The sequence below is a fragment of the Cavia porcellus genome, unplaced genomic scaffold (genome assembly GCF_034190915.1).
Source record: "Cavia porcellus strain 051 isolate PalLab524CR breed Dunkin Hartley unplaced genomic scaffold, mCavPor4.1 scaffold_7, whole genome shotgun sequence".
Classification (NCBI taxonomy): Eukaryota; Metazoa; Chordata; class Mammalia; order Rodentia; family Caviidae; genus Cavia; species Cavia porcellus.
The window spans coordinates 29569632-29594389 of record NW_026947490.1 but is presented as its reverse complement, the minus strand read 5'-3'; the positions used below and the strand labels follow the sequence as shown (position 1 = coordinate 29594389).

The following is a 24758-nucleotide window of genomic DNA, read 5'->3' as shown; positions in this document are numbered from 1 at the left end:
CTCATTTTCCCATGATGAGCTCATCTTTTGCAATATTTCCAGCTTCTAGAACAGGGCCTGGCACATGGTAGGTACCCACAAAACATCAGATGAAGAGTGAACCCTCAGAGCCAGGCCCTCTCCTAGGTATGTTACACACGTGAGCTCATGCAATCCCCACGCGGCATCTCTAGAACTGTCTCTGTTTTTCAGATGATCCAACTTAGATGCAGAGTTTCTGGAACATTTGTAAGGTTGATCAGCTGGTAGTGAGCGGTCTGGATTCCCGTTGTGCATTCTACACACCTCCCGAGTCTCAGGACTGGCAGGACGTGAACACCAGGGCTAGAGTCTGCCTGGGACAAGGACAATCAAGGGATCAGAGACCAAACCCAAGGGCTCACTGGTGCGGAAAATCTCTTTCCCAAGTGCTGCAGAAGAGGTCATGTCCCCTGATGTATTTGTGGCTAAGGTCCTGTCTTCCTTCCTGATTGGGAAGATACCCTGCTTGCCCTCGACCCGGGGTGCCCTCATTACCCCTTTCACATATCAGTAAACATCCTCTTTAATCCCCCGATCTTCCCTGAGTATCCAGAGCTCTGATGTCCAGGGTCAGGGCAGGTGGTGCTCTCCTCCCTGTGTAGACAAGATACATGAGAAAAGATTCCTCATCTTCTACTCCTGGCTCCTAAGTCTGGACACATCCCACACCTCCCTGCACCACTGACGGGGCCTCATGTCTCTTTTCCTTCTGTCTTGCCAATCCCAGTCCCTGGCTTCACCCCCAATGTCATGCAACACAAAGTTCCTCTTTGATGGCAGCCACGGCTCTCCTGCACCCACTGCTTCCTGCCTGGCTTCCTCATCCCCAGCCACAGCTGGGCATTTCTTCACCAACAGGAACCTGCCTGGCCCAGAGCCTGGCAGATGCAGGATGCTGGCTCTGCTGCTGCTGCTGTCGCTGATGTGGGCTGGTGAGTAGGTTGAGGGAAGGGGGTCGGTAGGGATGAGGGCTGGAGCTTCCGCTGAGCTTCTGTGTCCCCACAGGGTCCCGAGAAGAGGATCCAGGGTACCAACTCCGGGTGCAGGGGACGGTGACAGTGCAGGAGGGCCTGTGTGTACTGGTACCCTGCTCCTTCTCCTACCCCTCCAGAGTGTTCTCTTCCTCCGGAGAGTTCTTCATCTCCTGGTTCAGAGACGGGAGCCACAAGGGCTATGAAGATCCTGTGGCCACAAACCATCCACATTATCAAGTGAAGACGGAGACCAAGGGACGATTCCACCTTGCTGGGAAAGTCCAGAGGAGAAACTGCTCTTTGAGCATTACAGATGCCAGCCTGGAGGACGAGGGAAGTTATGTCTTCAGAATAGATACAAGGAAGACAACGTATCTTTATAGGGATAAGAAGCTGAATTTGCAAGTAACAGGTAGGCAGCGTCCCCATGAGGAGACCTCAGGTCCTGAACCACCCCCATATGACAGTAGAAACAGGATGTTGGACCCTTCTTTGCTCTGATCATGGGGCTGGGGAAGTCAGAGGAACAAGGGACATGGGCCTGCTTGTACCATGAGGTAACAGTTACTACACCATTGGTCCACACACTCGGCTCAGGGAGCTCTCATCTCCTCCTCAGCTCTCACAGAGAAACCCATCCTCCACATTCCCGAGCCTCTGGAGTCCGGCCACCCCACGCGCCTGAGCTGCAGGCTGCCAGGATCCTGCCAAGGGGGGCAACCCCTTACCTTCTCCTGGTTGGGGGACGCCCTCAACTCCACAGACCCCAGAAGCCTGAATTCCTCAGTGCTCTTTCTCACCCCACGGTCCCAGGACCACAACACCAGCCTCACCTGCCGGGTGAAACTTGGAGGATCTCAGGTGACCACGGAGAGGACCATCAGGCTCAGGGTCTCCTGTGAGTGCTGGGTGGTGACAGCTCTGTGTGTGTGTGTGTGTGTGTGTGTGTGTGTGTGTGTGTGTGTGTGTAGGGTACAGGGTCAGAGGGCAGCATCCCCACCTCTCTGGTTCTATAGCCCTACTCTGGATCTTTCTGGATGCTCACATCCAGATGGGAGGGTATGAGCCTGGTCAGAATGCCAACCTCCTTCCCTCCACTGGGTCTCTGTCCCTGTGCGCAGCTGAGAAGAAGCAGGGCTCCTGGAACCTGGTCTTCACCCTGATCAGAGGGATCCTCATGGGGGCCGGCTTCCTGCTCACCTACGGCCTCACCTGGATCTACTACACCAGGTGAGCAGAGCTCCTCTGCAGGGAGGCCCTGAGAAGAGCTGGGCTCCGGGAGGAGCTGAGTCCTGTGCTGTGTCCTGAGCTAGGACTCCAGAGGCCCACTCTGATCAGGGCCCCTCTGTACTCTGCAGGTGTAGAGATGCCCAAGCACAAAGGCCTGAGGGGACTCCCTGAGCCCCCTTCTTCTGGACTTGGGACAGAGAAATGAAGAAAAGCTCAGGGGGACAGAGCTGGTGACAGCAGCTTCTCCCTGGAGACTCTGCACTCACACGCTGCTGGCTGCCCCTCTCTGTCCTGCCTGACCTGGTCCCCATCTCTGACCCCCATTCCTGTTGGTCCTGCCCCACTGGAGGCTACAGGATCCCTAGCCCTGCCCCCCTGCTTTGTCCTCCCTCTCCATCCCCAGCCCCGCCATGAGAATGAACTTGGCATCCCCTCCCACTACCGAGAATTCACATGTGGATTTCTGGCCTCCCAACCTCCCTGTGTCTATAGATGTGGATTCACACAGAATCACCCACACAGAGTTTCCTTCTCAGTGAAAGACCCTGCCTCATTATAATTATTATAAGGTGTCATAACGTTGAAATTCTAAGCAATGCAGTGCACTGATTTTAGTATTTCATAGCTTGTGGGAGTTTTAGAACAAAGTATGTCTGAATGTCCTGTCTTGGAGTGGGTTTTTTCTTTTCCTTTCTTTTGTTTTTGTGTGTGTGTGTCTTTTCGAAGCAAGGTTTCACTATGCAGTTCAAATTGGCCTTGAGCTCACTTTGTAGCCCCTGCTCTTGACTTGCAAGGATCCTCCTGCCTTAGTCTCCAGAGTGCCAGGATTATGGAAGTCTGCTACCATGCCCAGCAATTGGACTGATTTTGTAGGCTGATTTAGGTAGAATAAACACTCATTTATTGGCGTCATGATTTTGCAGACCACTCACAAAGCACGCTCTCCAGTTTCTTGGCATCTTGAATGTCCTTCTACACAGATACATACTGTCCATCACGGCAGTGTTATACGCTATAACTCTTCAAATCTTTAAGTAGTTATGTTCTACGTATATCATAACTTCTCATATATTAAGAAGTAAATTGAGGCACAATATAATTTTTTTGCAGTACTAGAGGTTAACTGCAGGGCCTTAACACTGAGCTACTTCCCCAGCATTTTATTTATGTGTGTGTTTTTGTTTGTTTATGTATTTATTTACAAATAGGATCTCTTTAAATTGCTAAGTTGCCCAGGGTGAACTCAAATTTATAACCCTATTGTCTCAGCCTCCCAGAATGCTGGGATTACACCTGGGCACCACCACATTTTAAAGAGCTAATCTGAGCTGAAAGCAATTTATGAATCAGGTCATGTGTTTCAGGACCTCCATTCAGAGGACAAAGAAAGTAACTTTGATCGGACACGCCCAGAATTTAAGCAAAGAGAACCTGTGATTGGATGCAATTATACAGCACCTTTATTTGCTCATTCTATTTGACAGTCTCAATTTTTAGGTTGTAAGTTTTTTGGTGCCTCTGAGTGCTTGAATTACATCCTGTTTTCTTTCTAAGAAATAGCTCAGGTTTTGTTCATGTACAGAAATCAGGCGAGCTCACTACTGGGACTGTGCAGGTCTGCCTGTTCAGGAAATCTTTTGGCCTGATTCCATTTAACTTACTTTATTGATCCTACTGGAAATAACATCGTTCACAATATTCCAGTTTGGTGTGTTATTTTAATATAGAAATAAATTTGAGTATTTGAATGTCACCAATCTCTATCAGCTTCATTTTCTTTCTAAACCACTAGATATAACTGGTAACTTTCATATATTTTGTGAATAAAGGTATCTTCTTTTGTTCTTTATTTTTTAGCCTCTTTTTAAAATTTTATTTTTAAAGAGTGTAAAATTAAACATAACAAAACAGAACAAAATAAGATAACAATGTAAGACACACAGATTTCAAAGCAAGACAATCAGGATCTTCACTGTCTATCATATTGTCTCTTCTTTTCTTCCAAATAGTTGTCCATGTATTTACATATAATGAATTCATACCAAACAAAATAGTACAAAACTGATCAGAACAGGACAGTGGAGGCATTTTAGGTCTTCAAGACCAGACAATAAGGAGGTCAACAATGGCTGCCATAATGTCTCTCATTCTCTTCAAAATAGCTGTCCATACCTTCACAACACTGAAATTACACAATACAAAACAGACTAAAATCACTCTGAATAAAGAATATTAGTCTTGCTGGATTTCACATCATGACACTGTGGAATCAGCACTGGGTATCTTAGTGTCTCTTTTTCTTCAAAGTAACTGTTCATTTCATCATGCATTATATAATCAATTCTCATAAACTTTTTAGGAGCTCTATGCATGCATGAGTCTCTACATGTATACCTATCCTTTCTGTATTAGAGGGGAAAAGCAAAACAAAACAAATTCCTAGAAAACCATGAAACAAAAAAGATATATAAGAAACAGTAGCAAAGAGCCCAGAACACTGACAATATAGGCCTTCAAAACAAGGTGATATGAGCATAAGTAGGGTTATCTTACATAATGATCTTCAAGAGTTCCTCAGATCACCATACAAAATTATGCACAATTGTTCCAATCCTATGAATGTTAACTGTTTTGTTCCAAGAGCTTATAGAGTTTGTAGCGCAATCATCTTAGCTATCCTAAGTGTGTTTATATAATTTTAGACATTTTGCCTTATCCCTTCCTTTTTCTTTTTCCTCATTTTCCCTGAGATATTATTTTTCCCCTTTAAGCAGATTCTTATCCTTTCACTATAATTATTTTGAATTTTTTGTATCTTATGTACTCTTACCATTTCTTACACTAGGGAGACTGCACAGTATTTACACATATGAGTTTGATTTATTTCATTTGTGAATATGGTCCCGAGTTGCATCCATTTACTTATAAATATCTCAATGTGATCATTATTTAAAGCAGAGTAGTACTCCACTACTTTTTAGTACCACATCTTTTTATCCATTCCTCAGCTGATGGGCATTTCATTTGTTTCCAAGACCTGGCTATTAGAAATTGTGCTGCTGTAAATTTTGGGTGTACATATATCACTATGGTGTGATGTTTTCAGTTCTTCTGGGAATATGTCCAGAAATGGGATAGCTGGGTCAAACGGAACCTCCAATCCCAGATTTTTGGGGAATCTCCAGACTGACCTCCACAATGGTTGCACCAGTCTACACTCCCACCAACAGTGCAGGAGAGTTCCTTTTTTCCTCGCAGTCTCTGCAGCATTTGTTGTTGGTAGTTTTCTTCTTCTTATTATTATTATTATTTTTTTTTTTTTTTTTTGTCTTTTGGTAGTTTTCTTGATCCTGGCCATTCTTTCTGGAGTGAGATGGAATCTCAGTATTGTTTTAATTTGCATTTCTCTAATGACCAATGATGCTGAACATTTTTTCATTTATTTATTTTCCATTTGTATTTCTTCATCTGAGAAATGTGTGTTCATCTCAGATGCCCATTTATGTTTTTTTTTTTCATGTTAAAAATATTTATTTTCTAAAAGATCACACAAAAGTTGGGGAAAAGAAGGGACAGGGTGAACTAGCCTGCATCAAAATCTGGGCATAAGCACAAAGAGCTGGGGAAATGACAAAGAGCTGCCTAAAGAAACTGGTAGCTGGATTAAACCACGGAGACCAAGGCAACCGCTGGCCAGCAGTACCAGCAGCCTGGTCAGCCACACCACCGAGATGGCATGCTGACCCTTTTTGAGAGAGGAGAAGCAGGAGCTCACTCTTTAGACATGTTCTTGATGGTCTTGTGCTCCTTCATGGCCTTCTCCCAATCACTACCATTGAATTCCTCAGTGACACACTCCGCAAGGTGCCTTCATCCAGGCAATGTGGGGCGATTCCAAAGCCTCCAGGGTTGGAGCGGGGGGGGGGGGGGGGGTGTAGAAGCTCCGAACACCACATTTCTTACAGAAGGTGTGCTGGGCCTTGTGCGTATTGAAGGTGTAAGTGGTTATGCTCTCGGCTCCCTTCAGGAGCTTGAAGCGAGAAGCTGGAACAATGAAGTGTTTATTCTGCTTCTTGCAAATGCTGCAGTTGCAATCAAAGATGTGTAAGTCTCCTGAGGCCCAACCTTCAAAACGAACTGCTCCACAGTGGCAGCCTCCTGTGTGCTTCACCAGGCCCTGGTATTCCAAGGTGTCCAGCAGGAGCTTGGCGGCGCCCTCGAAGCTGAGCCTCTGCCGCTTCTGGAACGCCTCCCAGCGCTCCCGCTGCGCGCCCAGCTCCAGCGCGGACACCGAGGACGTTGGGGTCGCTGGGATCCGTGGCGGCGGCGGGAGCAGCCTGGGCCCGCGGGGGCGACGCTTCGGCTTCGGCCGCTTTGCCGACGGCTGTCGCGGGGAGCTGAGGCGGCAGCCACCGGAGAACTGGAGGCACCCGACCGCTTGGGCCCGCGCAGCCTGCTGGCCGCCAGCTCCCAGCCCGCCGCATGGCTCCCGCAACCTGGCGCGCCCGCCTGGCACTGACGCGCGCCCCCTAAAGTCCCTCAGATGCCCATTTTTGGAATTGGTCTTTGAATTTTGGGGATCTGGTTTTTTAAATTCTTCATATGTTCCGAACAGAAGTCTTTTTTCTGAGGGACAGTTCACTAAGATTTTTCCCCAATCTGTGAGTTTTCTTTTCACTATGCTGGAGATTTCTTTCCACATGCAAAAACTCTTTAATACGATGTGACCCCAGTTACTGATTCTGTGAAATATTTCACATGCAGTTTAATTCTTGTTCATGAATTCTCTACATACTCCTATGTCTTCAAGATTTCTGCCTGTTGGTCTTCCAACAAATTTAGTGTTTTTGTTTTAATATTTGGATCTTTGATCCATTTAGACTTTAGTTTAGGACATGGTGATAGGTGTGAGTCTAGTTTTAGTTTTCCGCATAGGATGAGCCAATTTTTCCAGCACAGTTTATTAAAGAGACTGTCATTCTTCCAGTGAACGTATTTGGTCCCTTTATAAAGATAAGGTGGCTGAGTGTGTTTGTAGTTGTAGTTGTATACCCCAATCTGTTCCATTGACCTTCAGGCCTGGCTTTATTCCTGTACCATGCTGATTTTATTACAGTAGTTTTATAGTAAACCTTCAAGTCAGGGATTGTGATGCCTCCTGCCTTGCCTTTGCTGCTTAAAACTGCCTTTGCTATTCTAGGTCTTTTCTGGTTCCAGATGAATTTTAGGAGTGATTTCTCTAGACCTCTGAGGTATGCTAGTGGCATTTTCATTGGAATTGCATTGAATCTGTATAGCAATTTTGGGAGAATGGCCATTTTCACAATATTTATTCTTCCTACCCATGAACAAGGAATGTTTTTCCATTTTCTGAGATCCTCTTCAATTTCTTTTTCAGGGTATTATAATTTTCCACAAATAGATCTTTTACTTCTTTCATTAGACTGATACCTAAGTATTTCATTTTGTTGGATGCTATTGTAAAGAGTGTGGCTTCTCTTGTTTCTCTCTCAGTGGTTTTGTTGTTACTGTATAGGAATGCTATTAATTTTTGAGTGTTGTCCTTGCATCTGGCTACATTACTGAATTTATTTATTATACCTAGGAGTCTTTCAAATGGGTTTGGGGGTCTTCTATGTAGAGTATCATGTCATCTGCAAACAATGATAATTTAACTTCTTTTTCTGTATTTACTTCTTTTATTTCTCTCTTTTTTCTTTTTTTATTTAAAGAGATAAAAACAGAAAAAGGGTAGAAATAATACAGAATTTCAGAAAAATAAACAGCAAGAAATCACTAGTTGATGTTACATACTGTAACATAATAGTTGTTCAAGTTACAAAATTAAAGCATACAAAGTGACATTCAAATAACACTGCAAACAATTCTGCTCAATGAAAAAACTTAGTAATATGGTTATCAGTCCTACACACTTGTTTTTTACCTTTTTTTATTTTATTTTTTATCAGTACCTGGGATCGAACTCATGACTCATGACTGCCTGCTTGCAAGGCAGGTGCTTATGCTGCTGAGCTAAGTCCCCAGCCCCTTGTTTATCTTAAAGAGGGTAATATTAAACATGACAATATGGAACAGAACAGTTCATTAGGAAACAATTTAAAGAAACACAGATTTCAAAGCAAGTCTCCTGGAGATCTTTCTTCACTGTCTATCTTATTGTCTCTAGTTTTCTTCCATATCGTTGTCCCCATCTTCACACACATTGAATACATACTGAGCATTATAGAACTAATCAAGTCATTATAGGATGATGAAGGCTTTTTAGGTCTTCAAGACCTGATTTTGGGGAAGTTAATAATGGCTACCATGATGTCTCTAATTCTCTTCATAGTAGCTGTCTTTATCTTTACGTATGCTGAAATTGAACATAATAGACTAGACTAATATCACTCTGAACAGTGAATAATAGTATTGCTAGATTTTATACCATGCTACAGAATTAGCACTGGGTTTCTTAGTGTCTCTTCTTCAAAATATCTGTTCATTACATCGTGTATTATATAATCTGTTCCCATAAATAGTTTAGAAATTCTTCCCATGTGTGAATCTCTACATGTATATCTATCCCTTCTGTATTTTAAGGAAAAACAGATCAAAACAAGAAAACAAAACAAATTCCTAGAAAAACATGAAATTAAAAAGGTATATAAGACCACAATATTAGGTGACCTACAGTAGTTACTATGCTTTCTCTTCTTATTTTCAATAGAGTTGTCCACATCATCAGGCATTATATAGTTAAGCATAGCATTACATAGCTACTTTTATAAAAACACAACTTTGAAGATATTGTAGGACTTGAAAGCAGTTAATAATCAAAACTGGAATGGATATCTTTTACACCTTGTATCTTCAGAGTAGATGCCTCTAGTCTTAGACTTGATGCTACCAAGCTACCAAATTCAAATAAAATCAGTCAAGGCAAAATAGAGGTCTAACAAATCAGCTTCAAATAAGATCAGTCATAGTAAGACAATGTAAGTAATAGAGGGTTTCAGTTTAAGTTAATGGGAAATTAAGGACAATCACCATGGTATAACCTGTTATTTTTGGGTTAGCTGTCTGCCCTCAAATCTCATATGAGTAGACAGACTGGAACAAAATATAATCAAACTAAACAGAGCAGTGAGACTACTGTGGCTTTTAAATCCTGATACACGTATAACAATGTCCTCTGCCTTCCTTTTTTAGGCAGTTCCTCACCTTTCCCTTTCTCAGGATGCTTTGTATGTTTTGGGTCCCCCTAGCTATCTACAGTCTTTAGACTAGGGGGTCAACCTGTTATCTATCTGAGTGTTACTGAACCTTTTTACCCCTGAGCTTGATCTTGAGCTGTACTCCTTTACTTACTAAAGCCACAAAGGTTTTCCTTCCTTCCAGCTGTGTAGCCCTACACTGCACATAAGTGTCATAACTTTCCAACCTATCTGCGGCTACTGCATAAGTCGTCCTTATTTCTCCCTGGTTTCCTGTCACATATAGCATTGTTTTCTCATCTTTGACTTTGAGTTTGTTAACCCTCTTTCAGGTTGAGTGTATTTCCTATTCGGAGCCTCTCGATGGATCCTGCCTCCTAAACTACTCTGCCTGTGTTTCTTTTTTGTTAGTGTATCAAGGCTATCTATATTAAAAATTATAGCTTATTGTCTCTGCCTCATCTCTGCTATTTTATTTTTCTGCCATTATTTGTCCAATTCACTCCTTCATTCCACTGTCTGCCCCGTTCATTGAGGGATCTCTGCCACTATTGCTGGAATCTTGGTATTTTTTCCTCTCTCTGGAATGTCCTTCAGTATTTTTTGTAGGGTTGGATTGATGGCCATGAACTCCCACAGTTCCTTCTTGTCTTGGGAAATATCTTGTTTCTCCATTAATTTTGAGAGAGAGTTTTTCTGTGTACATCAGTCTTAGTAGGAAGTTATGTTCTTTCAGGGCTTAGACTATTTCTCCCAGGCGCTTCTCGATTTGAGAGTTTGTGTTGATAAGTCTGTCATTATTTTGATGATTTATCTTTTGTAGGTGATCTGCTTATTTCTCTGGCTGCTTTTAATATTCTGTTCTTGTGGTGGATTTCTGGTATCTCGATTATTATATATCTGGTTGTAGATCTATTTTGGTTGGAGGTGGCTGGAGTTCTGTATGCCTTATTTATCTGGATATCATTTCTTTTTCCTATGCTTGGGAAGTTTTCCTTAATTATATCTGTGAATAGTCTTTGTAGTTCATTTGTAGTTACTCCTGCTTCTTCAAAGTTTTTATTCTTATGTTATAAATCCTCTTGTCATCTTCTAGCCTTTGAATTGTTTCTTCCTGATTCCTTGTTATTTTTAAGAGATCTTTTCTTTCACAATCAAATATCATAAATCTCTCTTCAAGTTTTGAAAGGCTGACTTTAGTTTCTGTTAAGGCATTTTGCCAGCTTTCAATGGAGTTTTTAGTCTCCTGGTAATCTCTTTGGATCTGTTTCATGTATTCTATATTTTGTTTATATTCTTCAGCAAAGGTTTCTCTTTCTTTTCTGAGTTCCTGCGTTCTTCTATCTGTGTTTTCTTGGGAGGGGCTTATTATTTCTTTTATTAATCTTTTTATATCTTGCCTCACTTGGATCAGAAGTACAGTTTTAAATTCATCTATGAGGTCATGAAGGTATTTCTTTGTGTCCACTGATGCTGTGTCTAATATTGCATGATAAATGCACTGGTTCTCTTCTGTATTTATCTCTCCTGGTCTTATTCTCCCACAGTCAGTGGCTGGAGATTTTTTTATTTCTATCTGTTGTCATGTTTCTTTCAGACAGGTGTATCTTGGGGGTCTCTGGCCCCCTCTGTATTGCTTAGGATCTTTCCAAAGCATGCTGACTGAGGTTTTGCTGCTCTCTCAAATCTGAGGCACACGCAAGGATGCAGGGACAGTGCAGGCTAGCCTCTAGCCTTTGAGCCAGCTAATCTGCAATTTCCTTCAGCAACTTAGGATGTACGTTGTGGATGTCACAGAGTTGTGACCCTTTTGTCCCTGGCTACTGGGTCCCAACCAGAGGTGTAGCTCAGCCCCAGCAGAGCCCACCAGTCCTTTCTGTGCCAGGGGTAAATGACTGACACTGCCACAGCACTGGGTTCTGCCCAACTCAAAATGTTCTCCAGCCAATGACAGCAGCCACAGGACCCAATCTCCAGCACTCAATGGGAATCAATTCAGTTCTCCATCTTGGCTCCAGTCCACACTGTGCCCCATCCTCCTGCCAAGGGCTCGGGACTCAACAATTCCAGTTATCGGCAGCCATGGCTTCAGCTGGACCTTGAATCGCCTGACTCCACAGAGCTCCCAGCACAGGGTGGACTGGTCTCAGTGAGTGTGTAGGGTTCCAGCCCTCCTCTTGCGTTTTCCCTTCCTCCCAGAGGTAGACTTTAGCTTGATGTGGTTTTTCCGCATCTAGATCAGCATCCTGCCTTTTCAGAAAATTGCACTGCACCTGGCTTTGGTGCCCAGGTGCCCGGTCCTCTCCGCGGCCTCTTCTGGTGCAGCCAGGCAGCTCTGACTGCCGCACAGGGCTCCGGGACCCAATTTCCAGTACTCACTGAGAGCCAATAAAGCTCTCCACCTTGGCTACACTCCACACTGCGTCGCGTCCTCCCGTCCAGGGCCCGGGACTCATCGACTCCCGTTGTTGGCAGCTGAAGCTTCAGCGCAACTTTGGATCATCAGACTCCAGGGCACGCCCAGCACAGAGCGGAAAGGCTCTCACTCAGTGAGCCTGGCAGGCTTCAGCCCTCCACCTGTGTTTTTCCTTCCTCTTCCTAATTTTATTTTTCCCTTCGATTTCCTCCTGGCTGAATAAGAATCATTCTCTGATCATCTGGCCCTCTCCATTTTGTCAAATTCTAGCATCTGAGCTGTTTTCCCCGCAGAGGTCTCTATCCAGCTACCTATCAAGCCGCCGTTTTTTCCAGTCTCTCAGATCCTGATTCTCATATAAAGGGCAGCCTGCTCTGAGTTCAAGGGCTCAGCTTCTGCCAAACCATGGTGAGGCTCCATGGCCCTCGGTTTTGATTCTTGCTATCCCGTCCCATTTCTCTCTCTTGTCTAACTGGTCTGGTAGTATTTCCAGCAGTACATTGAATAGGAGCAGTGATAATGGACATCTTTGTCTTGTTCCTGATTTTAGGGTAAAAGCTTCCATTTTTGGCCATTTAATATGATGCTGGCTGTTGGTTTGTCACAGATGGCTTTTATCATATTGAGGTAAAGACCCTCTATTCCAATTGTCTGTAACGTTTTTATCATGAATGAGTGTTGGACCTTATCAAAAGCTTTTTCTGCATCTATAGAAGTGATCATGTGGTTCTTATTTTTGGCTCTATTGATATGGTGTGTTACATTTATTGATTTGCATATGTTGAACCATCACTGCATGCCTGGAATGAATCCCATGTGGTCATGGGGTATAATCTTCTTGATGATTTGCTGCATTCTGTTTGCCAATATTTTATTGAGAATTTTTGCATCTATGTTCATTAGGGAGATTGGCCTGTAGTTCTTTTTCTTGGTTGGGTCTTTCTCAGATTTTGGTATTAGAGTAATGTTTGCTTCCAGGAATTACTTAGGGAGAATTTTTCCCCTTTCAATTTCATTAAAGAGTTTAAGGAGTGTCAGCATTAAATCTTCTTTGAATTTCTTGTAGAATTCCACAGTGAATCCATCTGAACCTGGGCTTTTCTCTGTTGGTAGGGACTTAATTACATTTTCAATTTCATTAATTGAAATTAGGCTATTCAGTGATTTTACATCTCCTTGACCCAGCTTTGGTACTTCATATGTTTCTAGGAATCTGTCCATTTCTTCTGTGTTATCAAGCCTATCAGAGGAGAGGTTTTTGAAACAGGTATTGATGATCTTCTGTATTTCCACAGGATCTGTAGTGATTTCACCCTTTTCATTCCTTATTGCATGTATTTGAGTTTTTTTCTTTCCTTTTTAAAAATAAGGTTGGCTAGAGGCCAGTCAATTTTATTTATTCTTTCAAAGAATCAACTTTTTGATTCATTGATTCTTTGTAATGTTTTCTTCATCGCTATTGCATTGATTTCTGCTCTGATCTTTATAATTTCCTCCCTTCTTTTGGCTTTGGGCTTGACTTGCTCTTCTTTTTCTAGATATTTGAGGTGTAGTATCAGGTTATTTATTTGTATTCATTTAGTTTTCCTGATGTGGGAGTTCACTGCAATAAATTTTCCTCTGAGGACTGCTTTTATTGCATCCCATAGGTTCCTATAAGATGTATTTGTGTTTTCATATGCCTGTAAATATTATTTAATTTCTTCTTTAACTTCCTCTGTGACCCACTGATTGCTCAAGAGTGTATTATTCAATTTCCATATGTTTGTGGGGTTTTTGCAGTTTCTTTTGGCATTAATTTCTAGCTTCATGGTGCTATGATCCAATAACATGCATGGGATAATTTTAACTTTTTTGCATTTACATAAGAATGTTCTGTGGTCTAGTATATGGCCTATTTTAGAGAATGTTCCATGTGCTGCTCAGAACAATGTGTATTCTGATGTTGTTGGGTGGAACACTTTGTATACATCTACTAAGTCCATTTGTTCACAGGTGTGATTCAATTCTGTTATTTCTTTGCTGATTTTCTGTCTAGTTGATCTGTCCCTTTGTGTCAATGGTGTGTTAAGGTCTCCTGTTATAATTGTATTATTGCTTATTTGATTTTTCATTTCTGTTAATATTTGTTTTGTATAGCTAGGTGCTCCCAAATTTGGTGCACAGATATTTAAGATTGTTATCTCTTCCTCTTGAAGTTTTCCCTAACTGGTATGTAGTGGCCTTCTTTATCTCTTTAGATGATTCTTTGTTTGAAGTTTACATTGTCTTCAAACAGAATAGCTTCCCCTACTTTGGGAGTAGGGAATCCTGTTGCATGGAGTATTGTTTTCCATCTTTTGACTTTCAGTCTATGAGTTTCCTTTTGGGTTAGATGGATTTCCTGTATGCAACATATGATTGGATGTTGCTTCTTGATCCATTGTGCCAGTTTATTTCTTTTAATTGGTGAATTGAGGCCATTTACATTAATGGTTATAACTGATATATATTGGTTTACTTTTGACATATTATCTTTCTGCTGTTGATTCTTTACCTTTCCACTCTGTTTAACTGTCTACCTTGCTTAGTGATTTTTTTTCCTCTGTCTGTCTAGAATGTTTTTTCAGTATTCTTTGCAGGGTTGGTTTGGTGGTCATGAAGTTCTTCAGCTGTTCTTTGTCATGGAAGTACCTTGTTTATCCATCCATTTTGAAGGATAGTTTTTCAGGGTACATCAGTCTGGGTTGGAAGTTGTTTTCCTTTGAGACCTGAAATAGTTCACTCCATGCTCTTCTTGACTTCATTGTTTGTGCTGAGAAATCTGCTATGATTCTGATAGGCTTTTCTTTATAGGCAATCTGTTTCTTCTCTCTAGCAGTGTCTCGGCCTGTGGGTAAGACCCTAGAGGGGGAGTGTGGATGAGAAGGGACAAGAGATGTGAAGAATGGAGACAAGACAGAAATCCAATCGAGTGTTGTTTATTCAAAGAAAGAGTAACAAATATATAGAGTATTGGGGGAGAAGGGATTTGGGTTCTGAGATGTCAACAGGTAATTTAGCAACAATGGCAAGACCGAGGGTTATAGGTTAATTTGAATTTTCAAATTTCCCATGCGTGGGCTGATTAATATAATCCCTGAACGGGCCAAACAGGCTAGACAAGGAGCTGCTTAACTACCAAACTTAACTCCTAGAGGGGGTTGAGGGGGTTAAGGTGGTGCTGCCTGCATATATAAGGTGGCAGCTAATTACAGGGCTTCCCACATAGCAGCTTTTAGTATTCTGTTTTTATGTTGGATTTCTGGGGTGTTTATTATATGTTTGGGTGCAGTTTTATTTTGGTTATGGTCATTTGGAGTTCCATATGCTTCACTAATCCATATGTCAGTTTCCATTCTCATGTTTGGGAAATTTTCAGCTATTAATTCTGTAAATAGCCTCTTGATATGGTTTGTGTTGTCACCTTCCTTTTCATTTATCCCTATCAATCTTATGTTGTTTTTCGTTGCATCATCTTGCAGTTGTTTAATTGTTATTTTTTGGTTTCTTGTTGTTTTTAAAAGATGTTTCCTTTCCTGTTTACTAGCTGCAATCTTGTCTTTGACATCTGAAATTCTATGTTTACTTTCATTGAGGTGGTTTTGCCAACTTTCAATGCAATTTTTTGATTTCCTGTATATCTTTTTGAATCTGCTTCATGCATTCTGTTTGTTTCTTAAATTGTTCATTCAGAGTTTCCATCTTTTTGCACTGTTCCTCTAATTTTTTAACTATGTCTTCTTTAAATGTGTTCAGCATTTCTTTCATTACATTTATCATTTCTTCTTTTACCCGGGACACTATTTCTGATTTGAGTTCTATTATACCTTCCTGGAGTTTTTCTTTACTTCAGTTATCATTTCAGTTGTATGGCTTATATTTTCCTCTATGTCTATGTCTCCTAGGCTTGCTTGGGTTGGGCTGGAAGTTTGAGATTGTGTTTTGCTCTTTCATTTTGACATTTTCCTTTGTTTCCGGGTTTCAAGCAATGTTTCAAAGGTTCCCCCATGTGTTGGGAATTACCTGGCCCACTTTTGGCTCTCAGGACAGACAGCAGGCAACTGCTAGCTGCTTGGAGTTTGCTGGGCATGGATCAGGTAGGTGGACTTCCATGTGTCCTCTTGTTATTTGAGAGGTGGGGCACAGTTTTACAACCTGGGAACAATGTTCCAAAGCTTCCCTGTGTTCAGGGTTCCAACCCATGCATGCTCATGGCTCAAGACTGAATTCAGGCCCCTGCCAGCCTCTTGTCCTTTCTACTATCATACCACTGATTTGCTTTTAGTGTTTTCTCATGCCAGGGACTGACGATGATACTCACTAAATGGTACTTTGTTGCTTGTCATGGGAATTTTCTTCAATCCTAGTTATCTGTAAGTTTTATCACAAAGGCATTGGAAATCACTAGTTCTCTTTTTCCTCACTTGAGATTGAGGTCCTTAAGGGTCAATAGGATAACAGAAACCACACTATGTGTTTAAGTTGAGCGCATTTATTACAAGAATGGTGCAATCCTTATGTAAAGGAATTGTTACAGTATTTGGTATAAAAATGTAAAGATTTTGTCTCTCTTGTCAGAAGCCTGATGGAACACAAAGTTAACACTCTGCTGAGCTGAAAGATTCTATGGGTACAGGTTGAGATATGCTAGACATCCTGGTGATGTGATTTTATACTGACTGCTCATGTGCAGTCTGGCTTGTTCCAGTTACCTTCCCTGCCTTGATGCTGATCCCAGCCGAAGATAACATTATCCACAAAATCATGGTATGGACAACAAACCTGGTCCTTTCTTGATCAACTGAACCTCAGGCAGGGGAGAGCCAGGTTTTGTGGAGCCAGTCATATTTTTGTTAAAGAAAAAAATCATTGTGATACTTGTCAACATGGAAAGGAAGAGCACCTGCAGTCCTGGGAAAAGTGTCAAGGCTATGCAGTAGGGGAAAGATACCAGCCTTGACTGTAAACATACTTAAGGAAAGCAAGGGTTGCAGAGAGCAGGGCCTCAGAGGGTAGGTGGAAAACTACAAAGAGTGTAAATCAAAGGAGGGGATGTATTACTATTATGTCAGGTTGGCAGTATACTTGAACTGAAACCAAGGTCTCAAGGTATCAAGTGCAGGTGTTAGAGTGGTCATAGGGGCAGGATTCTCTCTAAATGTTCCTAGCAGGGTGTTTATACAACCGGATGTGACAGGTCCAATACACTAATGCAAAATTGCCTTGCTCACTTATAGAAAGTTTCCTGCTATAATCTAGTCACATAGTGAAGAGATGCCTCAACATAACTTGATAGGTAATAGACCAAAAATGATGAGTACCAAATAAATGCTTGGGCTGGAAAGGATAGTGATCACAAGCAATTCACATCTACAAATTCTAGCTTCTGTGTCAAGTAGCAAACAAATAGAGGACTAGAACAAAACATTCATATCAAAACATGTCCGATGCCATATTGGATGAGTTTGAAAGCTGCCCGGTACCAAGGTATAAAAGTACTCAGAGTGAAGAGAGAGAACAATGTCCACACCAGCAAACAAGCCCAGTCTGGGAACCAGGGCCATGAGTGGGCTGTCACTGGGCTGAGAACAACCTCATCTCAGCCCTTTAAATCAAGCAGAATGGAAAGCAAGAAATACCAGCCATGCCCCCTTGACACTCTGCTTCTCCCGCCACCTAATCAATCAGCTTATCCAGAGAAACACAGGCTATGATGGTAGCTATCAAGGTGAAATGCAATTGGATGCCTGTGGTGCTTTGGTGATTCACTGACACTGCAGGTCTAGGGACAGTGATCTGATCTGGTCATAGGTTCAGAGAATAGCATACACAGCGGTGTCATCCAGGTAGGACCTCTTTATGAGAACTGCAGCCATTGTTGACCCTCTATGGTCTTGTTTTGAGGTCCTATATCATTTCTATGGTTTTGTTGGGTTGGGTTTAATTTTCTTTTGTTTTGTTTGATTATGTCAAATCTGATGGCAGGAGACTTTATTTCAAGGTTAGCAAGATATATTGTGGTGCCATTTTGGATTTTCTATTGGCTTGCTTTGAAATCCTTTATTGCAGTCATTGTTTTGTTTTTACTGTTTCTATTCTATTCTGTTATGATTAATTTTTATTATGTCCAAAGTTATCTGTAGCTATTTTGAAAACATCAAAAGGCATTATGATAACTACTGGTGATCTCCTAATGTTTTCAAATCCTGTATCTCTTATACTGGTTTGTTTTGAATGGTTTTATTCTGTTTTATCCTCTTTAAAATAAAATTTTAAAATGTTACTTAAAAAGTACTCAGAGAAAACTGCCTAAAGTTTGGCCAACGAAAGTCTTTATCACAGTTCAGAAAAAAATATACAATTTGACACTCATTTGTTTTTTTCTCAGTTAGAAAATATCACATCAAAGCCATGAAACCCAAAATGCTGAAAAATAATAGAACATAGTACCATTGTGAAATGGCACACTATTTTCATGAATGACATAGGTTATCTGTCTAGCACACTGGCATACTGACCCCTCATCATTTTCACTGATACTGTTGGATCTCATTGCTATAGGAAACACTTCTGTCATGGAATCTTTACACAAAGAATGGACACAGAAGTCTGAAGGCAGGATCTATTGAAATTTCTTTGAATCACTGATAGGTCCAGACACTTTCTTTATTTTCCCAAGTCAGTACCAGGAATGTCTAAATTTATTTGAAATCACTGTTAGATTTGAAAATAATTCATTATATTTGTGTCACAAAAGAGCAATAAGATGACAGGTTATGTCTCCACATTTCTCAGACAAAGGAAAGGTCAGAAGATGGAGCTTCATCATTTTGCCCAGAGAATCTTTCCTGTATCTTTGTTGTACACAGTGTAATGAGGGGAAGCCCACTCCCTCACAGTCTGGTTCTCAGTGGACCTGGACCCATGGCTGTCCTGGACGACCCTCACGCCCATGATGACCCAAGCTGTAGGGTAGTGACTACAGTGAATACTGGACATCTCCTCAGGACCAATGACAGGCTGCAGCTCATTTATAAAGTCTCAGGCTCCACTGATTTGAGACTAAAAGTCTGTTCTTTCTGGACACGAATAACTGTGGAAGGAACGTATGTGTGTAAGAACAGATGAATGAATGAAGAAGATGTGGTACCTTCCACACACCAGCGTACTACTCTGCCATAAAGCAGGATCAGCTTGAGTCCTTTGCAGGAAAAAGAATGGGCCTTGTGATCATAGGGTTAACTGAAATCCATCAGACACAAGAGATTAAATAACACACATTTCTCTTATATGAGACACCTTAAACATAAATAAATTAAAAGGTAAATAAGAAACAGGGAGATAGAACTTTTGCAAAGGAAAAGGGGACCAAGAAATGGAAGGCAAGGGGGGCAGGCAAAGGGGATGAGGAAGAGAATGCAGATGTGTTTTGAGCAATATCAACTCCCCATGAGGAATGTGAAGACATCATGCCATACACATGTACTAATAAAAGAGAAAAAATAAAAATCTAAGCTCTGTGTTTTCTGGAATGTGTGGCCCCGCTCATCTTTTCTATAGCCGTTCACTCCTTGTTGATCTGACTGTTGAACTAAGCATCATCTGGAAGTTGAAAGGGTTTTGGCCCAAACAGGACACTGTAGCCAAGGAGCTCCTATCTCCCCCACCCTTAGGAATTTATCTATGGCGCCAAACAAAGACCAACAATGGGCTACCTGTGCATCCTTAATGCCCCCTTAGGTTTCACCCCAAACCGAGGCTACTTATGTGCCTCACTCCACGGAGAGATCCCCCGACCCCGGGGTGGAGATGCCGCGCCCCAGCGGATGGGGGGGGGTGTCTCTCCTGCATTCTCAAAATAAAGGTCATTTATATTTATTACTTATCTTTTCGCCGCCGCTGGTCCCCCACAGTTCTATCAGAAGTCACCTTTCTTCCTGGACAAACTCCTACCTGTGGGGCTTGAGTCTCAGCAGCAGCAGGATCCAAAGGCGACGAATTTGCCATCCCCAAAGGCACTGAGTTCCCCTTTGGAGGTGACCGCAGCTCTCCCTCACCAGCCACTTCTGGCTTAGTGTACTTGGCCCCGCCCCATGGTCAAGCATTGCTTCCCTGACAGGAACGTAACTGGCTCTAACCCTGCCACACCCGAGATGCTGGCCCTGCTGCTGTTGGCCCTGCTGCTGCCATCCCTGCTATGGGCTGGTGAGTGACTGAGGAAGGAGGGTCAGCAGGGCTGAGGGTCGGGGCTGCAGCTGAGCTTCTGTGTCCCCTCAGGCTCCTACAACAGTATGAAGGAAAGTACAAACTTCAAGTCCAGCGACATATAACAGTGGAGGAGGGCCTGGTGCCCTGGTCCTTCTCCTACCCCAGGGGTGCGTAGCCTTCTTCTTGACAGTTCTACATGTCCTGGTTCCGGATCAGGTAAAATCTATACCATGGTGATCCTGTGTCCACAAACAACCCAAACATACACTGGAGACAGAGATGAAAGATCAATTTCAACTTCTTGGGGACAACCAGACCAACAACTACTCCCTGAGCAACAGAGGCATCAAAATGAAGGAGAGAGGAATCTACATCTTCAGAATATAGTCAAAGGAGAAAAGATATTATTATGAGGAAAATAAAAAAAGTTTATGTAAATAGTTCACTGGTTTTGCAGGTAACATGTAGGCAGAATTCCTAGGTGGGGACCTCAGGTGCTGGGCCTCACACATGAGAGCAGGAGCTGGATGTTAGACCCTCCTCTGTTCTGGTCTTGGGGCTGGGGAGGTCACAGAAACACGGGACCAGGACCCATGTGGACTCTGAGGCACCAGGCACTGTCAGGGTCACTCTGGGTCCCAACCTGTACCCTGGCAACTCCCTGTCTCCTCCTTGGCCTTCACACAGAAACCTGTCCTCCACATTTCTGATTCTCTGGAGTCCTGCAGCCCCACGTGCCTGAGCTGCTAGGATCCTACCAAAGGGGCCAAACCCACACCTTCTCCTGGTCAGGGGAAGCCCTCAACTCCATGGACCCAGGGAGCCTAAATTCTTCAGTGCTCACCCTCAGCCCAGGCCCCAGGACCAAAAAACCTGCCAGGTAAAACTCAGAGGAGCTCAAGTGACCACAGAGAGAACCATCAGGTTCAGTGTCTCCTATGAGTGCTAGGTGGCGATGGCTGTGTGTGTGTGTGTGTGTGTGTGTGTGTGTGTGTGTGTGTGTGTGTATGAAAGCTGACCTGAGAAAACTCCAAGTTGAAGATGACTCTGGAAGGTGGCCAGCAGAATGACCCATCCTCTCTCCATGCACACTGTAAACTGCCAAGCCCACGCTGCTCACTCCTGCTCCATCCTCTGCTCCATCCTGCTGCTCACTCTGATTTGGACCCTGTCTTTCTCTGCAGATGCTCTGAAAGACTTCAGCATCAGTATCTTCTTCCATAATGGACAGATAACCCTGTCATCTCTGGCACTGTGGTGTTTCTCCCTATAGGCTCAGGACAGGAAGGGTGACAGGGGATCCTAGGTCCTCAATATACTGGAGCTGAACCTGGCCACAAACCCATCATCAAAGTCTTTCATTGACAAACACAATAATACATTTCACTAATCCTTTTCCTTTCATCTTTCAATTCTATTCTGATAGCGATGAAGAAAATATGAAAATGTGCTGTCTTGACCATGTTTGTGAGTACAATTCAGCAGAATGGTGTCCTTTCATCCTGTTGTGCAAGTTATCTGCATGGCTCTTCCAGACACGAGACATGGAAACTGCAATTGTGGAAGCCAGTTCCTCTCTCAGTTCCCACCCCTCACCAGCCCTCTGATCTTGGTCTCTGTGCCATCCTTTTCTAACATTTCTCTCTTCCATCTGCTCCTTCAAGGGCTGTCCCCCTTGGTCTCCCATCTGATCATCATTATGGGATGTTCAACTGTCCCATTCCCCTAGATCTGCCTATGATCTCCTTTAATTTCTCTTGTCCTCACAGATCACTCATTCCTTGTGAGTCCCTGTCCTGATGCCTCCTGGCACTCCACACCCAGTGATTTCCCTGAATCTCAGATCTTCAACCTAGATGCCTCCTGCTGATGCCTCTCCCCTGCCTGCACCATCTGAGGAGCATCCTGCACTTTGCTCTCAGTATCTGCCTTCCTCCCGCTGGAACCTCTGAGTCACTGAGTCTCAGTAATTTCAGCCCAAATCATTTCCTCCTTTCCTTTCCCTTGGCCCCATTCAACCTAAATTTCCTCCTAAATCAGGACCACTGACTCTGTCTCCATTCCCCAGCTTCTTGTCCACCCTCTCCAGCCTAGGACTTAGCTAGCAGGATCTAATCCCAGAGAACACTTTAGTGCTGTTCCTACATGCTTCCTGTGGTGCACAGGGGGACCACCAGGTCTCAAAGACGAAGCACGCTATTCTCCCAGCTCCAGCCTGCATCTGAGCATTGGAGCTCCTTCCTGACAGCTGGACGATGAAAAGTGTTTCCTCACATGTGGGGGTGGCTCCCTTCTTTGAACAATTCCCCTTAACTGTCCCCTTAGTAAGAGACATGGCCTGCTGCTGACGGGATTTTCTCCCCTAGGCAATGACTAAGCACTGTGCCACATCAGCCTTGTTTGCCTGGGTTCAGAGGGAAGGGGAAGGAGACACTTGTCACCTCCACCAGTCTCACTGTGCATTTCTCACGCAGCTGTGAAGATGCTGAGCAATGGTACCTCCCCGTCTCTCCTGGAGGAACAGGCCCTGTGCCTAGTCTGCGAGGCTTGAGAGCAACCCCCCTGCCAACCTGACCTGGACCTGGAAGAGAAAAGCCCTGTGTCCCAAACTGGTCTCTGGATCAGGAGTCCTGGAGCTGTCCCATGTCAGGGCTGATGATGGAGGGGGATTCATCTGCTAGGCTCAGCACCAACTGGGCTCCCAGCACTTTTTCTTGAACCTCTGAACCTCTCCTTGAACAGCACAGGATCTGGGGCCACAGCCTGGCAGGAGGTTCAGATGGGGGAGAGGCCAGGAATGGGACCAGTATACTATCCCCTCTCCTTTCCCTTCTTGCATCTGTAAGGCTGAGAAGCAGGAGGGCTCCTGGCCCTTGGTCCTCACCCTGATCAGAGGGAGCCTCATGGGGGCTGGCTTTCTGCTCACCTATGGCCTCACCTGGATCTACTACACCAGGTGAGCAGGCCTGCTCCTCTGCAGGGCTCCTGGCCAGGATTCTGGGCTCCATGTGGGGCTGAGCTCTGCTCCCCACATGGAGCTAGATTTACTGGTGCTGACCTGAGTCCTGTGCTGACTTTGCAGGTGTGGAGGTGTTTAGGGGTGCAGCTCTGTGAAGCCCCACTGAGCTCCTTCTTCTCCACTCAGAAGGGAACCATCCACATGCAGACCAGACAGGAGAATGCAGGGGACAGTACTGCCACCTGTTCCTCGAAGCTCTGCACTCATACCCTGCTGTCTGTCCCTCTGTGTCCTGCCTGACCGGCCCTCACTACCCTCATCCCTGTAGGCCCTGCTCTGCCCTCAGCTACATGAGGCTCCCCTGTCCACATCTCTCTTCTTATCCTTCTCCATCCACAGCTGTGTAGGAACAATTAAGTTTGCTACCCAAATCGCCCTACCAAGTATTCCCAGAGGGCACTAGGGACTCTGGTCTCCCACCTTCCCTTGCAGCATAGGCACTGACACACATGGAGTTCTGAGTAGAGCTGTTGTTTCCCAGGTAAAGGTCCTGTCTCAGTATAGTTATTCTAGGATGCCACAGCATTTAATTATGCATAGATATTGTCATAAGCAAAGCAACATATAATTGAGTTCATTGTTTAATATCTTTGTGGGAATTTCTGAACAAGATCATGAATTGATCTTGATTTATTTTGCTTAAGAATTTTCGATGAAGGCTTCATGTTTTTTACCTTCTTGGGGGGGCCAGGATGGAGAATGATACACAGGGCCTTTGCATGTGAAACTCATGCTCTGTCTGAAACCTCTACTTTAGTGCTTCTGTAGTCATTCTTTGATGCATAAATTAGAGTCACCATGAACACCTGAAGAGTATGGTGGAGAGGATTCATGCAGATGGACCCATCCTGGACTCCACCACCGGGCTCAGTGTGCAGATTCTTTCCAGCCCTGGTCTCTCACTATCTGGATCTGCAATCCCCACTCCATTCCACACATCCTAGAGGTGCCACCACTGTCTCCCCCATCCATATGCACATGTGCTCCAGCGATGCGATTCATGAACTAGGAGCAAACATTGCACATGATTAAGTGTTTGGCTCTAAGTGTTTGGCTCAAGGCAATCACCCTGAATTATCCATGTGACTTCTTCTCTAGTGTATTTTTGCTTTTGGTATTATTTACAGTGAGGCATTTATTATGTGAGCCTCTGCTTTTCTTGTTCAGCCATTCCTAAAAACAGGAATTACACTGGTCTTCTACCAAGGAAACAGAGATATTGTAAGCGCAACATGGATAACCCTGGAGGGCTTTAGGCTAAGTGACAAAGTCAGACACAGAGAGTTGAGTACAGGATGGTGCTGCTCATGAGTGACATCTGAAAATCACAGAAGCTGCCACCAGGGGCTGCAGTTCCTTCAGCATAGTGACAGCACTGCCTGGGAGTCCCTGTCTGTCATCTCCGTGACCTTGATCATATTAGTTTTGGACCTTGGGCACTGTCTTTCACTTCCCGCTACTCTGCGTTTTGACCTTCAGAACAGTTCCTGCAAGGCAAGGTGGCACATCTCTGTGTTCCTGGCACTTAGGAGTCTGTGACACAAGGATCATTGCAAATTTGAGTCCAGTCTGGGCTACAAAGTTAGCTGATGGCCAGACAACTTGAAAGTGAGACCCTGTCTGAAAAAGACCCAGATTTAAACAAATAAATA

At 43.6% G+C, this 24758-nt stretch overlaps 1 protein-coding gene and 1 pseudogene across 1 annotated transcript; one reads left to right on the top strand and one right to left on the bottom strand.

Moving 5' to 3' along the window:
• The first annotated feature begins 751 nt into the window (after nucleotides 1–751).
• On the top strand, nucleotides 752–23047 carry LOC101788280 (sialic acid-binding Ig-like lectin 14). Its single transcript, XM_013147848.2, is given in 7 exon segments — nucleotides 752–953; nucleotides 1027–1407; nucleotides 1615–1893; nucleotides 21272–21322; nucleotides 22559–22629; nucleotides 22631–22823; nucleotides 22917–23047. Coding segments are annotated over 7 exon segments (1293 nt in total). The 5' UTR covers nucleotides 752–766.
• On the bottom strand, nucleotides 5725–18833 carry LOC106026628 (centromere protein V-like; annotated as a pseudogene).
• Nucleotides 23048–24758: the final 1711 nt, after the last annotated feature.